The sequence below is a fragment of the Schistocerca nitens genome, chromosome 1, assembly GCF_023898315.1.
Source record: "Schistocerca nitens isolate TAMUIC-IGC-003100 chromosome 1, iqSchNite1.1, whole genome shotgun sequence".
Lineage (NCBI taxonomy): Eukaryota > Metazoa > Arthropoda > Insecta > Orthoptera > Acrididae > Schistocerca > Schistocerca nitens.
Window position 1 is genome coordinate 1,017,503,085 of NC_064614.1, and position 15,077 is coordinate 1,017,518,161.

Below are 15,077 nucleotides of genomic sequence, written 5' to 3' on the forward strand. Positions count from 1 at the left end.
TGCGCATGCGCAAGAGCCCGCTCGCAAGGGAATCTAATTTAAACAGTTGTCACATCACGCTCATCGGAGGCAATTTGTTGTTTCAAAGCATTGCATAGTCTTCCTAAAGCCTTTGACACACTTTGCTGTTGGCAGACGCTTGTATGAGCACTGTTTTGTTGTTGTATACGGCGCATTTCCTTGGCAACTTTACTTTTATTTTCTTTCTTTTTTTTTCTCCTGTTCATGTTTTGTTGTTGCAGTATTATTCTGCAGTAGCAGGATACAGTAATATCCTTTGTTAGAGTATTGGTTCTTACCATACGTGGACGTTGGCGTCATTTGGACCGCAGCTGCAACACGGCGAACGGAAACCCGAGGCCGCTGTTGGATCACCTGCTGCACTAGCTGCGCGTTGCCCTCTGTGGTTGCCGTACGCGGTCGCCCTACCTTTCCAGCACGTTCATCCGTCACGTTCCCAGTCCGTTGAAATTTTTCAAACAGATCCTTTATTGTATCGCTTTTCGGTCCTTTGGTTACATTAAACCTCCGTTGAAAACTTCGTCTTGTTGCAACAACACTGTGTTCTAGGCGGTGGAATTCCAACACCAGAAAAATCCTCTGTTCTAAGGAATAAACCATGTTGTCTACAGCACACTTGCACGTTGTGAACAGCACACGCTTACAGCAGAAAGACGACGTACAGAATGGCGCACCCACAGACTGCGTTGTCTTCTATATCCTTCACATCACTTGCAGCGCCATCTGTTGTTGAAAATTGTAACTACTGTAATTTCGAAAGTTTGTCCGCCTGAAAATGTACTGTTGTCCCAAGCATATTGCAACAAACGGTGTATTTCTATCGCTGCTCGTTTAGTTTTTATTGCCGTTTCAAATATACCGGTCATTTTTGAAACACCCTGTAAATAAGAGCGCGCGGAGCCGCCCTGTGTATGCCTTACGGAGTGCAAAGGGTTAAGCTGCAAATTTTCTTCCTTCCAGGAGTAATGAGTTAACATTCAAAGGGCAATTCTCAGCTTATGGGTACTCTTAATTAAAGACAACACAGTATTCCTACGAATTTAGGAATGTTAGTGCATCTCAGGTTCTATTAAGCATACTTTTTTATCATGACAGCTTCAATTACTATCCACTAATGTTCCTTGAAAGTGAAAAATTAGCTAAGTTGGATGGATTGCAGGACATATGTTGTGCTAAGACAAGGTCATTAAAATGCATTTTATTGCAAACACAACTTGTCATTAAAAGTGTAACACACATTTGTTTTGGTACCATTTAGGATTACAGAAAAACATGCTGCACTGTCAATTCACAAGAAATTACACCATTATGTTCAAAATTTATAATTCAGCAGTGAACTTAGAGTATATCACAAACCGTTAACCTCATGTATTCAAACACTGTCTGAGTCGTTGGGCACATTCAATATAATTCTGCCACATGATGTGAATAAAAGAAATGGCAGAGTGAGTCCCACTCAATCGCTGTATTGCATACAAATACTACAAAATGGATTTGTTGGAAGAATTTGTATTTGTACCACAAGAACCGCAAGCTTTCTGGAACTTTCTCCATGGGTACACTTACTGCATCAAAGTTCAAATGGTTCAAATGGCTCTGAGCACTATGGGACTCAACTGCTGAGGTCATTAGTCCCCTAGAACTTAGAACTAATTAAACCTAACTAACCTGAGGACATCACAAACATCCATGCCCGAGGCAGGATTCGAACCTGCGACCGTAGCGGTCTTGCGGTTCCAGACTGCAGCGCCTTTAACCGCACGGCCACTTTGGCCGGCTGCATCAAAGTATTGACAAAATTTACACTACAAGGTAAAATACCTTTCTAAGAAACAAGTAATATATTTCAATCATTATGTTTCTGCACAGAATAAACTACTGCAACCTGAAACAAAAACCACTGACACTATATCAGTGTAATTAACACTTAGTAAATGTTTGTTGGAGGCCATGTAAAGTTCTAGCACCACCCACAACTGAAGTTCTTTAAGTAACAAGCAGCCAGTAAGTATAGTTTCAACTGCAGTTAAGTCATTCTTCATTTGGCTGCAAAAGAAATTACTGGGTGTAAGAGAAGATTCTAGAGGGTCCATTTAAACTCAGAAAAAAAGATTATAAAAAACCAATTACACTGACTGAAGTGATATTTATTCGTTATTACACGAAGTAAAAGCTTGCAAAACAAATGTCCTTATTTGGCAACAAAAATTAATGGCTACTCACCACACAGAGGTGCTTCAGCAGTCTTTTTCACTGTACCTGTCTGTGACACATTGCCCCCTCTATGTGGTGAGCAGTAATCTATCCTTTCCATATTGTTGTTATTTCATCCTGGACTTCTCTTGTTTGATGCATTTCGCTACTGTCACTATTATGAAGTAGCCATAAGAAAAAGCTATAGTTCTTCTTGAAATTTGACAGTTCTGTGAAACATAGAAGGAAACACGTTTCAGAAATTTACTCATATTCTCATATGCACCTACAGAAAAAACCACACACACACACACACACACACACACACACACACACAGAGTGAGAGAGAGAGAGAGAGAGAGAGACAGACATTACATGAAACAGCAATGTAAATAGTTACACTTGAAAATGGGAACAGATTTCAAGAAGTGCATCATGCTAGATATTATAGTTCTTGTTTCCCAATTATTTTATTATTAAAATACACAGGCATTAATAATGCAAAGACACATCATGGAGATAGTTTCAACAGAAGTTGATCAAAAGCTTGACAATAACCCGAGATTTCTCGAGCTGTGATGAAAGCTTCTTAAGCTGTTTCAATTGTGCTTGCACACCACATACATGTGTAATAGTAAGATCTACAAGAGCAAAGATAAGGTCATTGCCGTATGTCCAAAAAACTGGACTCATTTTATAGAGATTAGTATGATAATAACCTCTAAGTTTGGTTTCTGTAGTTAATCTACAAAAACCTCACAAATGAAGTTATCACACAGCTAAATAAAATACCTATACCAATGGCATTTTCAGTAACCTTTGCAAGGCATTAGATATCTTTGTTAATTTATAACTTGGCTGAATCAGTATCCCTGATAATGAACTGACAAGTTACAGAATGAATTAAAATAACATAATACGAATGGGAAACTACAATGTTGTGGTGTGAATGGCATCCTCCCTCCCTTAAGTCCACAACACAAAGCAGATGGTCAAATTAAGGAATAAGAACAAATTGACACATACATATAATATAGCAAAGACAATAAACAGCTATTAACAAAACTATACTCATTAAGGGCCACAAATCAGAAATGCCAACTGTAACTCATGGCAAACAAAATAGCTCTTAACCTTACGAAACCAAAAAAGGTTCCAGAATTCATATAACATGTAATGCAGGCACTAGTGTGGGTCAGTACCCATGAGGAAGAAGCCTGTAAGCACATATGTACAACAAGCTGAAATAATAGTCACGCACTATCATTTTCAGAACTCATGTAACATTCACAGCTAATATAATTTCTGCACTGAAGGTAAAAATCAACTACACCTAAATCAAGGAGTTTTGTTGTCTATATCAGATGAACACCACTGCCATGTCATGTTTACTTCCTCTTTTCCACCCAGAATGCTGCATCTCCTGTACAATGCCTATGAAGTGTTTGGCGCAACCACACATTCTGCCCCAGTACTGACACCTGCACTGTGAACCTTGTCTGCGAATAATCAATAACTGCAGGCCAAACCCACCAACCTGTGTCTCCCAAGCAATTCTCTGCCTGTGCTGGTACTGTGGAACAATGGGAGCACAACTACCTAGATTCTTATGGGCCATTTCTGGGCTCCATGTGACTGATTCATTTTCTCACTTCCCTTTCATGTTCTGCATGTCCCAGGTCACTTCTACTGTTACTAGCAGGAAGTTGGAAAAAATCCTCATTTTTGAAGGCACCTCAAACATACAACTTTCAGATAATGTAATTGCATTCACCTCCCTTGAATTCCAACATTTTTATGCCCGTAACACAATGCAATGCTTTTGTGTTGGGACCACGGCTTTAAAATCATTCAACAATTTATTAACAATTCATCATTTACATACAATGCACTCATCAGAGGATGAAGAAAGTGTTCAAAACCGATAATAATAAGAAACAATAAGCAACTCTGACTCCACAGGAACCACTGTGCACAGTGACTGTATATTATTATAAGGAAAGATAGGAATACAGCACTGTTTTATTATTATTATTATTATTATTATTCTCGCTTATCAAGATTTCACCTATAAATTGCCACCTTCAGTGCGTGTAGGTGAGTTGTAATAAAACAAACTCCCAGCAGTACATGTCACCATTCGACTTTATAGATGTACAGCAGTAAGAAATTGAGGTGCTTGGTCAGTTTCCTACTGCCTGTGCGTATATGTAGTGGTCATTGACATGTATTACTGGGAGTTTGCTGTGTTATAACTCTCTCAAATGCACTGAAGATGGCTATTTATAGCTGAAATCTGAATATGCAAGGATAATAAAAAAAACATTCGTATTGTGACTGACTGCGGTATTCCTATCTTCCTTGTAAGAAGCAATAAATTGTGTTGAAGAGAGTTATCATACAGTTAATGGTTGGTAGCTGGTTTTATAACATATCTTATTTTACAACCAGGGAATGCTCTTAATGCCATCTACTGACAAAATAATTTTCTGATCAGGTACAACATTATAAGCAGCAACTACAGAAGATAAAAAATCTATTTATGCAACTCACCTTCTGCCAGTGAGTGATGTCTATCAGTACAGATTCAAATCTCCACAGCTTAGAAAAGGAACAATAGCACGGTTAACTTCAGTGAGAGACCTGAAGTCACAATCTGTTTGTGTAAGTAATGGATTTAGCATAGTTGGTTTGTAGCCTTCAGGTGGTGTGTAGTTCCTGCACAGTATGTAAGCCTCTGTAATGGAAATTTTAATAAGTGAAAGAAAATTTACTTTGTTTAGTGATACAACTGTCACAATATATTAATAATACTATTAATAACAATAATAAAAAGGTGCCATCTTAGCTCGCTATGCCTTAGAGGAAAGTATGTCTGGATAGTAAAAATATACACAATTTTAAATAGTTAGTTCTCACACTAAATCATTAACTTACAGACACACTGTGTCAGGAAATATTACTGATGTCTTTCAGTCCACTTTAATAACAGCTAAATAGTTTTTCTTGACACCTTTTGGGAGGACATTTCTCACAATTTCCCCTGTTCGGCGGTTTATCAAAGTGTTCCACCACATATTTCCATGTCTCAAATACCTTGAAATAATGTACTGATACTTACGCATTTCAATCTCGTCAGAAACTGTGTGTCATTCACATATAAAATTTCATTTGAAGTACTTCTTCAGTTACTTTTTAAGCAATGTTTCTCAGGTGTTGGGCCATGAAGAAATTGAATACCCACTAGAATAAATGGATCTCAATGGACGGTAGATGGTGTCCGCTAGAATAAATGGATCTCAATGGACAATAGACGGCACTGAATGTGCCACTGTCTCGCCACATGAACACACCGGCCAATAGTGTCCCTCAGGGTCGGCATTAATACCGCTGCACCTTGACCGCTGATAGTATTCATTACTATCTCCACCATACTACTGACTACTCATTGACGACTTTGCTTAGATATTGGATTTCCTCTCTGGTCTTTATTCGGATTGTGGCTCTTACTTGACCTGTTGGCAGCATTGTGTTGAAGGTTCGTTGCATTTCATTGTTTAATAGGTTGCTGCTGACTTGCTCTTGTTGTGTCAGGTCCAGTGTTTGATCAGTCCGGTTGCTCGACTCCGGCATGGGTTTGAGTTCCATCCACAGGCGGTCTTCCCACCTTTCACTGTCACTGTTTCTCTCCAATCTTCTGACATGTGCCCCGGTATCCAGCAACTTGCAGATATAACAGTTTCCTTTTTCTATTTTCAGAAGCATATAATGGATAGCAGAAACATATAAGAAAAAGGAATCAAAAGGGTGCACTACACATTGCTCATTAATTTCCATCGACAAAGCAGATGGATACCAAGGTTGAAAATGATATATGAAGCTAACAGTCTTAAATATTTGGTGTCATTGCAGCTGAAACAGTTTGACCAAGAGCAGATTTGGTAATGCCTACATGGAACAGGAATTATTACAATGAGTGTTTACGGCCTGTCGCCGCTCACGGCATGGCTTGCTATTGTGCGCGCCACCGCCACTTACAATTTTAATTAAAAAAAAAAAAAAGAGAGAGGAATCGTCTCATTAGCGAAACAATGGCAAGAGACTGACAAGAACCACATAATAGACTGCGTATGATAGAAGATGTTCTGAACGAGAGTTTAGCGAAAATTTTTCTCCGTTTGAAAATCTTTGCAGACGCCTCTTTAGTACATTACATTCTGTGCAGAAATTAAGAGTCATCTTAGATTTAAAAATCTAGCCAATTGCCGTGCTTCATTTCTGACTGTATCACTATTAGGCATACGAATAATACAAATATAAACATGACATGATATGTATATTCTTCCGCATTTGCTGTTGTCTCACTCTAGTTTCATAGTTTATTAGGCAGACAGGATTTAAATGAGGTAGCAACAAACACGAAACAAATACATGGCAAAATGTTATATTCGAATTATTCTTGTGGTGAAGAGAATACTGCATGTGATTCACAATTTATAAAAGTTCCTATTAGCAACCATCTCTTCTCACAGGTAGGAAAAAATTCAGACCGTAGAGTTGGCCATATTGGTAAACATCCCAAACAGTCTTGCCAGTCGGACTTTCATAGTACATTGAAATGCTGCAACATTCGAAAATGAACAATACGGAATTTGTATTTACTTCGTTGGATAATGTATGAAAATGCAGTGGTCGAAACTCGGGGCGGAGAAAAAAGCTCGTCTCCCACCTTTTTTTTTTTTTTTTTTTTTTTTTAATTTATTTACTGACGCAGACGTTTTGGCGCCAGTATTTATCTTTGTGCCTGCAAGTTAGTTGTGGCGGCACCTACCAAATTTTTCAGAACTTCCGCTTACTTTGCACTCGATTCTAAGCTGCAGGCTGTTTTTTGGATTACAAAAACCGAAAAAAAAAAAAAAGTGCGGCTTAGATTCAAGTAAATACGGTAAGTTTCCAAATAATACAATTCCACTCACTTATTTACACACTGTGTTCTGTATATACCATCCTCACAGAGCACCATCAGTGATGTGGAACGTGTTAATTTATACATTAATAAGCAGAAGCAGCCACTGCAGGACGCCACTAACACACATATGAAACAGTAATGGACTTATAACAGAGCCTTGTAAAATTTTGTTAATGATTACTGCCTGTTGTTGTTGTGGTCTTCAGTCCTGAGACTGGTTTGATGCAGCCCTCCATGCTACTCTATCCTGTGCAAGCTCCTTCATCTCCCAGTACCTACTGCAACCTACATCCTTCTGAATCTGCTTAGTGTATGCATCTCTTGGTCTCCCCCTACGATTTTTACCCTCCACGCTGCCCTCCAATACTAAATTGGTGATCCCTTGATGCCTCAGAACATGTCCTACCAACCGATCCCTTCTTCTGGTCAAGTTGTGCCACAAACTCCTCTTCTCCCCAATCCTGTTCAGTACCTCCTCATTAGTTATGTGATCTACCCATCTTATCTTCAGCATTCTTCTGTAGCACCACATTTCGAAAGCTTCTATTCTCTTCTTGTCCAAACTATTTATCGTCCATGTTTCACTTCCATACATGGCTACACTCCATACAAATACTTTCAGAAATGACTTCCTGACACTTAAATCTATACTCGATGTTAACAAATTTCTCTTCTTCAGAAACGCTTTCCTTGCCATTGCCAGTCTACATTTTATATCCTCTCTACTTCGACCATCATCAGTTATTTTGCTCCCCAAATAGCAAAACTCCTTTACTACTTTAAGTGTCTCATTTCCTAATCTAATACCCTCAACATCACGCGACTTAATTCGACTACATTCCATTATCCTCGTTTTGCTTTTGTTGATGTTCATCTTATATCCTCCCTTCAAGACACCATCCATTCCATTCAACTGCTCTTCCAAGTCCTTTGCTGCCTCTGACAGAATTACAATGTCATCGGCGAACCTCAAAGTTTTTATTTCTTCTCCATGGATTTTAATACCTACTCCGAATTTTTCTTTTGTTTCCTTTACTGCTTGCTCAATATACAGATTGAATAACATCGGGGAGAGGCTACAACCCTGTCTTACTCCCTTCCCAACAACTGCTTCCCTTTCATGTCCCTCGACTCTTATAACTGCCATCTGGTTTCTGTACAAATTGTAAATAGCCTTTCGCTCCCTGTATTTTACCCCTGCCACCTTTAGAATTTGAAAGAGAGTATTCCAGTCAACATTGTCAAAAGCTTTCTCTAAGTCTACAAATGCTAGAAACGTAGGTTTGCCTTTCCTTAATCTTTCTTCTAAGATAAGTCGTAAGGTCAGTATTGCCTCACGTGTCCCAGTATTTCTACGGAATCCAAACTGATCTTCCCCGAGGTCGGCTTCTACTAGTTTTTCCATTCGTCTGTAAAGAATTCGTGTTAGTATTTTGCAGCTGTGGCTTATTAAACTGATTGTTCGGTAATTCTCACATCTGTCAACACCTGCTTTCTTTGGGATTGGAATTATTATATTCTTCTTGAAGTCTGAGGGTATTTCGCCTGTTTCATACATCTTGCTCACCAGATGGTAGAGTTTTGTCAGGACTGGCTCTCCCAAGGCCGTCAGCAGTTCCAATGGAATGTTGTCTACTCCGGGGGCCTTGTTTCGACTCAGGTCTTTCAGTGCTCTGTCAAACTCTTCACGCAGTATCGTCTCTCCCATTTCATCTTCATCTACATCCTCTTCCATTTCCATAATATTGTCCTCAAGTACATCGCCCTTGTATAGACCCTCTATATACTCCTTCCACCTTTCTGCCTTCCCTTCTTTGCTTAGAACTGGGTTTCCATCTGAGCTATTGATGTTCATACAAGTGGTTCTCTTATCTCCAAAGGTCTCTTTAATTTTCCTGTAGGCAGTATCTATCTTACCCCTAGTAAGATAAGCCTCTACATCCTTACATTTGTCCTCTAGCCATCCCTGCTTAGCCATTTTGCACTTCCTGTCGATCTCATTTTTGAGACGTTTGTATTCCTTTTTGCCTGCTTCATTTACTGCATTTTTATATTTTCTCCTTTCATCAATTAAATTCAATATTTCTTCTGTTACCCAAGGATTTCTACTAGCCCTCGTCTTTTTACCTACTTGATCCTCTGCTGCCTTCACTACTTCATCCCTCAAAGCTACCCATTCTTCTTCTACTGTATTTCTTTCCCCCATTCCTGTCAATTGTTCCCTTATGCTCTCCCTGAAACTCTGTACAACCTCTGGTTCTTTCAGTTTATCCAGGTCCCATCTCCTTAAATTCCCACCTTTTTGCAGTTTCTTCAGTTTTAATCTACAGGTCATAACCAATAGATTGTGGTCAGAGTCCACATCTGCCCCTGGAAATGTCTTACAATTTAAAACCTGATTCCTAAATCTCTGTCTTACCATTATATAATCAATCTGATACCTTTTAGTATCTCCAGGGTTCTTCCATGTATACAACCTTCTATCATGATTCTTAAACCAAGTGTTAGCTATGATTAAATTGTGCTCTGTGCAAAATTCTACCAGGCGGCTTCCTCTTTCATTTCTTAGCCCCAATCCATATTCACCTACTACGTTTCCTTCTCCCCTTTTCCTACACTCGAATTCCAGTCACCCATAACTATTAAATTTTCGTCTCCCTTCACAATCTGAATAATTTCTTTTATTTCATCATACATTTCTTCAATTTCTTCGTCATCTGCAGAGCTAGTTGGCATATAAACTTGTACTGCTGTAGTAGGTGTGGGCTTCGTATCTATCTTGGCCACAATAATGCGTTCACTAAGCTGTTTGTAGTAGCTTACCCGCGTTCCTATTTTCCTATTCATTATTAAACCTACTCCTGCATTACCCCTATTTGACTTTGTGTTTATAACCCTGTAGTCACCTGACCAGAAGTCTTGTTCCTCCTGCCACCGAACTTCACTAATTCCCACTATATCTAACTTTAACCTATCCATTTCCCTTTTCAAATTTTCTAACCTACCTGCCCGATTAAGGGATCTGACATTCCACGCTCCGATCCGTAGAACGCCAGTTTTCTTTCTCCTGATAACGACATCCTCTTGAGTAGTCCCCGCCCGGAGATCCGAATGGGGGACTATTTTACCTCCGGAATATTTTACCCAAGAGGACGCCATCATCATTTAATCATACAGTAAAGCTGCATGCCCTCGGGAAAAATTACGGCCGTAGTTTCCCCTTGCTTTCAGCCGTTCGCAGTACCAGCACAGCAAGGCCGTTTTGGTTATTGTTACAAGGCCAGATCAGTCAATCATCCAGATTGTTGCCCTTGCAACTACTGAAAAGGCTGCTGCCCCTCTTCAGGAACCACACGTTTGTCTGGCCTCTCAACAGATACCCCTCCGTTGTGGTTGTACCTACGGTACGGCTATCTGTATCGATGAGGCACGCAAGCCTCCCCACCAACGGCAAGGTCCATGGTTCATTACTGCCTATTCACGAGAATTTCCTGAGTCTATATTTGTTTAGTCATTTATACCAACCATCTCATAAGTAACACATTTTTTTCTGGGAAAAAAAGCTTTGATTCACAAAGTTAAATAGTTTGGACAAGTGACTAAAAAAAAAAGTTGTTACTGTTTAACTCTTTAGTGGAGTATATGCAGAGATGAACACTTGGGAAAGCTAAAACTGTTGAAATCTGACCTCTGCCTTTTTCAGACAATGAACTACCAATTCCACTATTGGAGCATCCCTCGTAGACTGACTCAGTGCTCCATTTTGTCACTTGTTCCTCTCCATACCTTCCAAACTCTGCAGAGGCTCTCATATAATGCTGCATGGCTAACATTTGTGTGAAAAGTAAATAGCACTACACACTTTTCCTGGAGGTGTTAAGTCTGCAGCATCAATGGAAATGTACAGACAGGAATTAGTGACAAGGCACACTCATGCCTCGCTAATTATTGTTTAATGTTTGTAAAATTTGGTGCATGAATGTGTACGTGATGGCTTGTCAACCTAGCAGTACTCCAAAAATTCAAATGTTGATTTACTAAATACATTATGAGAGCACACCTTTTTTTAAAAAAAAACAGTATTCTTATTATCATCACTTTTTTATAAAGGTGCCAACAAACAAAAATGGCCATTGCTGCATTTTTGACATCACTCTGCTGTGTGGTACATTTGGTCCTGCTGTCCATAAAAGCTTAACAGTGCTCTCCAGGAAAAAACCATGTGATGTACCACCTGTACACCAACCTAACAACTGCATCAGCACCCTTATTATCACCTGCACCCTTATTATCACAGAACTGTTCCTTTAAGGGACTAAGTCACAAAATCTTATAGTGTCAAGTGCAGGTTACATTGGGGATGTCTCACCACCTTACATTTCAGATCACAGATTCACTATTATCCTTAGTATACACAGTTGTACGTGCACTTGGGCTGTCATGGAGCAAAAGTACTAATTGTGATAAAGAGCCCTGAATGTCCTGATAGGATGGCAGCCTTCAACTGCTTTGACAAGGTGCCCCAGCAGCAAGCTCTAGTTCCAGTCTCTCTCACCACTTGCACGTACATCATAATGCCCTTGATATCCCAACATATTGTAGCATGACTTTCCCAGTGGATGCCTGCTTCTTGAATTTTCTTGAGTGGATACAATGGGTGCTTCCACTCACTCACTTATTACTTGGTTCATAGTAGTGCATCCAGGACTCATCTCGTATCAAAGATCACAAAAGACTCTTTTTCATACAGCTTAATGGTCTGTGTTCCGAGATACTGTTTACTGCTAAGCTTCTAAACACAATACAAACTCCTCAGAATCCATTGGTTGCACACGTTCCTACAGTCAAGGTCCTTGAGGATGACATTGTATACAAAATGGATTCTGCTGCAATTTAATAAACAATGATGCACTTGTTGGCATGAAGTCACTGATAAATTTGCTGTTTTGCTGTCTTAGTCCATGCAAACACACTGGTCTTCTATTCTACTGTTTATACAGATAACATATCTTCCATTTGTGTAAGCTTTCTACCCATTGATACATGCTCCCTTTACTTAAACAACTGTCTCCATACTGAAATATTTAATCTGCTGTAGATTTCAAATTGTTCAACTCCCTTTGAGCACAAGGAAATAAATAACACCTTGTTGTTCTTCTATAGTGGACAGTGCCAGTTGTACACACTACTGCGTACGCGCTACTCAGTCATCTCTAGACCTTTGTACAATATTGTTAAGGAACTAATGCTAGTCCTGAAACACATTTCCTTGTGTGTACATATCCATGAAATTTTCTCCTGGCTGTTATTGCTTGGATTACAATATCCTTTTATTCCACAGTCACCATTGCTGCACAGTTTCAGCTGTATACCAGTTTTCAAGTGGTTGTTTAATATAAACCATCAACATACATACATACATGAGCTAAAGTCCTGGTGTGGAGTTTCTTAAACAAGTGTGACAGCATACAACTTGGAAGTGTAGTACACTCTTACTTTTCTAATTGGTATCTTCAGTTTCTTTTCTGTTCAATTTAATTGCCATAAATGTTCTACATGTTATGTGGGAACTCTAAACAAGTTGGACATACCAAACAACCACAATAACATATAATCCTTTATATTACACACTGTAAAAGTGGGGAAACTTTGTGACATTTTAGCACATTTTGTGACATAACATTCAAATGTTTATTGCAATATTTAATTTGCACATATATGGAATTTTATAACATTTATCTTACAATTTTGAAGATATAAAGTTCTCATGTGCACTGTTACAAAGTTAGCTCCAGTTCAGGACAACACTGTGTCACATATCCTCAAGTACCCAACCCTTGCAGCATGTGGTGTTAGAACCCCATAGTGCATTGAAGTCCCCCAAAAGGAGAAAGGGTCGCGGTATTTCATCAAGATGAGTGAGGACCCCACTATCAAGAGGCTCATGGTGTGGTAAGTACACAGAGCACACTGTGATGTCAACATGGGCCACTATCTGAACAGCAACTGCTTGTAGTGTTGTCAAGGGAATAGGTGAGGAGTGAAAAGTGTCCCTTACAAACATTGCAACCCCACCTTTTGCCCTGTGACCAGTAAGGTCGTCATTTCTATAAAGGTGATGACCTCCAAGTACAGGTGTGTCAGTCTCTTTAAAATGAGTCTCTTGAAGGCAGAGGCAAAAGGGTCTGACCTGTACAAGAAGTCTCAGTTCCACCAGATGAGTCCTGTATCCATTTACAGGGTGGCGCACGAAATGTGTTACCATTTTGTTTTTGAATATAAACTTTATTGTCAATACAATCTGAAAGGAACATATACTACAATGAAGAGCCATCCATGGAGATTTGTTCTAACTCAGCACATGCTCATATGTCCACCATTTCATTTCCTAACTTCTTTCAAACGAACACTGAAGTTAGTGATTACCCTACGACACATGTCTTCCATAATTTCACTGCAAGCTTAGAGAGTAAGTCTTCTGAGCTCCATTAAATCACATGGACGTTTCGGGAAAATTTTTTCCTTTAGGTACTCCCAAAGAAAAAAGTCACTTGGATTGAGGTCTGGACTATTGGAGAGGCCAGTTTTGTCCATCATTGAAGCGACCTGGAAACCTGAGTGAAATGATCCGCATGTTGAAATGCTCGTGTAAAAACTCCAACACAGTGTTTGCAGTATGTGGCCTTGCTCCATCTTGTATGAACTACTGCGTGTTGAAGGGCAAGGCAGTAGCAAGAAGCTGTGGAATGAAGCTATTGCGAAGCATACTCAAATAACACTCGTTCACAGTTTCTTCAAAGAAAAAAGGTCCAATAAGTCCGTGACTGAAAATTTCTGCCCACACTGTAATCCTCGGAGCATAATGTTGTCATTCATGAAGCACTTGTGGGTTTTCAGTGGCCCAAAAGTGTACATTTTGTTTGTTAAGCACACCGTCTAAATGAAAATGCGCCTCGTCTGAAAACCAAACGTTGTTGAGATTTTCTTCCCTATCCTCTGCCCACTGAGCAAACAGTGGTCTCTGCTGCTTGTGTTGTTCAGTGAGCTTCTGTGCACAGGTCATCTTGTATGGGTACATATGGAGGTCACTTTTAAGAATGCATTGAACGGAGCATCTGGATATTTCCAGTTGCACTGCTGCCTTTCTACACGATTTCCCGGGACTTCTCTGTACAGCAACTAGTACCGCTTCAATATTCTCTGGCGAACGAAATCGCTTCGCTTCCAATACTGTTCCTTCCTGTACAAATTTATCGTATAACCTGTGGATGGTCTTCTTGCAAGGGACCCATTGTGTGTTAAACTGTTGTCGAAAACGCCTCCGAGTCACAACAAGGCTTTTCGTTTCATGAAAAAGTAACACAATTGCCGATTGTTGCTGTGTCGTCAGTCTTCCATTATCAGCCATTGCTGCTTACTAGTCTCCTAGCGGCAGTATCGTGAATTACACGTCATTTCGTAACTCATTTGTTTTTCCAAGCTCTGCTGGTACTGCTGAAGAGATCCCAGCGGGATATCTAATGTGCATCGTAAATTGTGAAAGAAACAATTGGTAACACATTTCGTGCGCCACCCTGTATATTCCATTGAAGTATGGGAGCCATTTCACCAATGTGGACTTGATTGACCACTGTCTTTGTGCGAAGGTGGTGAGGTGCTTGTAGAGTGAGGCGGGGTTTTGGGGCTGACTGGGTTTGGTGATGAGGCATCGAAATCCATGATGTCCTCATCATCAGTCAGACATGCCAGAATGACGTCTGATGGCGCCTGGATCAGCTTTCAACCCGAATGTTGGGATCCTTTCCCTGCTCCCTTTCCCATCAAGGATGAGGAGTAAAGGGGGCTGTGAGAGCCACTTTTCTTCAAAGAAACTTGGCGTTGAGTGACACTCTGC

At 39.8% G+C, this 15,077-nt stretch overlaps 1 protein-coding gene across 6 annotated transcripts in view; it reads right to left on the reverse strand.

The window, feature by feature from the left end:
• Positions 1-1,204: 1,204 nt before the first annotated feature.
• LOC126196252 (putative tRNA (cytidine(32)/guanosine(34)-2'-O)-methyltransferase) overlaps positions 1,205-15,077 on the reverse strand; it is a 74,626-nt gene continuing 60,753 nt past the window's right edge. For 5 of the 6 annotated variants that reach the window (XM_049934552.1, XM_049934549.1, XM_049934550.1 and 2 more), the window contains exons 6-7: positions 4,768-4,951; positions 2,148-2,444 (exon numbers count right to left, since the gene is read on the reverse strand). In XM_049934552.1, the coding sequence (XP_049790509.1) occupies positions 4,791-4,951 (161 nt within the window). In that variant the 3' untranslated portion in view covers positions 2,148-2,444; positions 4,768-4,790. Of the gene's footprint in view, positions 2,068-2,147; positions 2,445-4,767; positions 4,952-15,077 lie in introns of those variants that run through there. The other variant, XR_007538793.1, reaches the window with a different exon arrangement.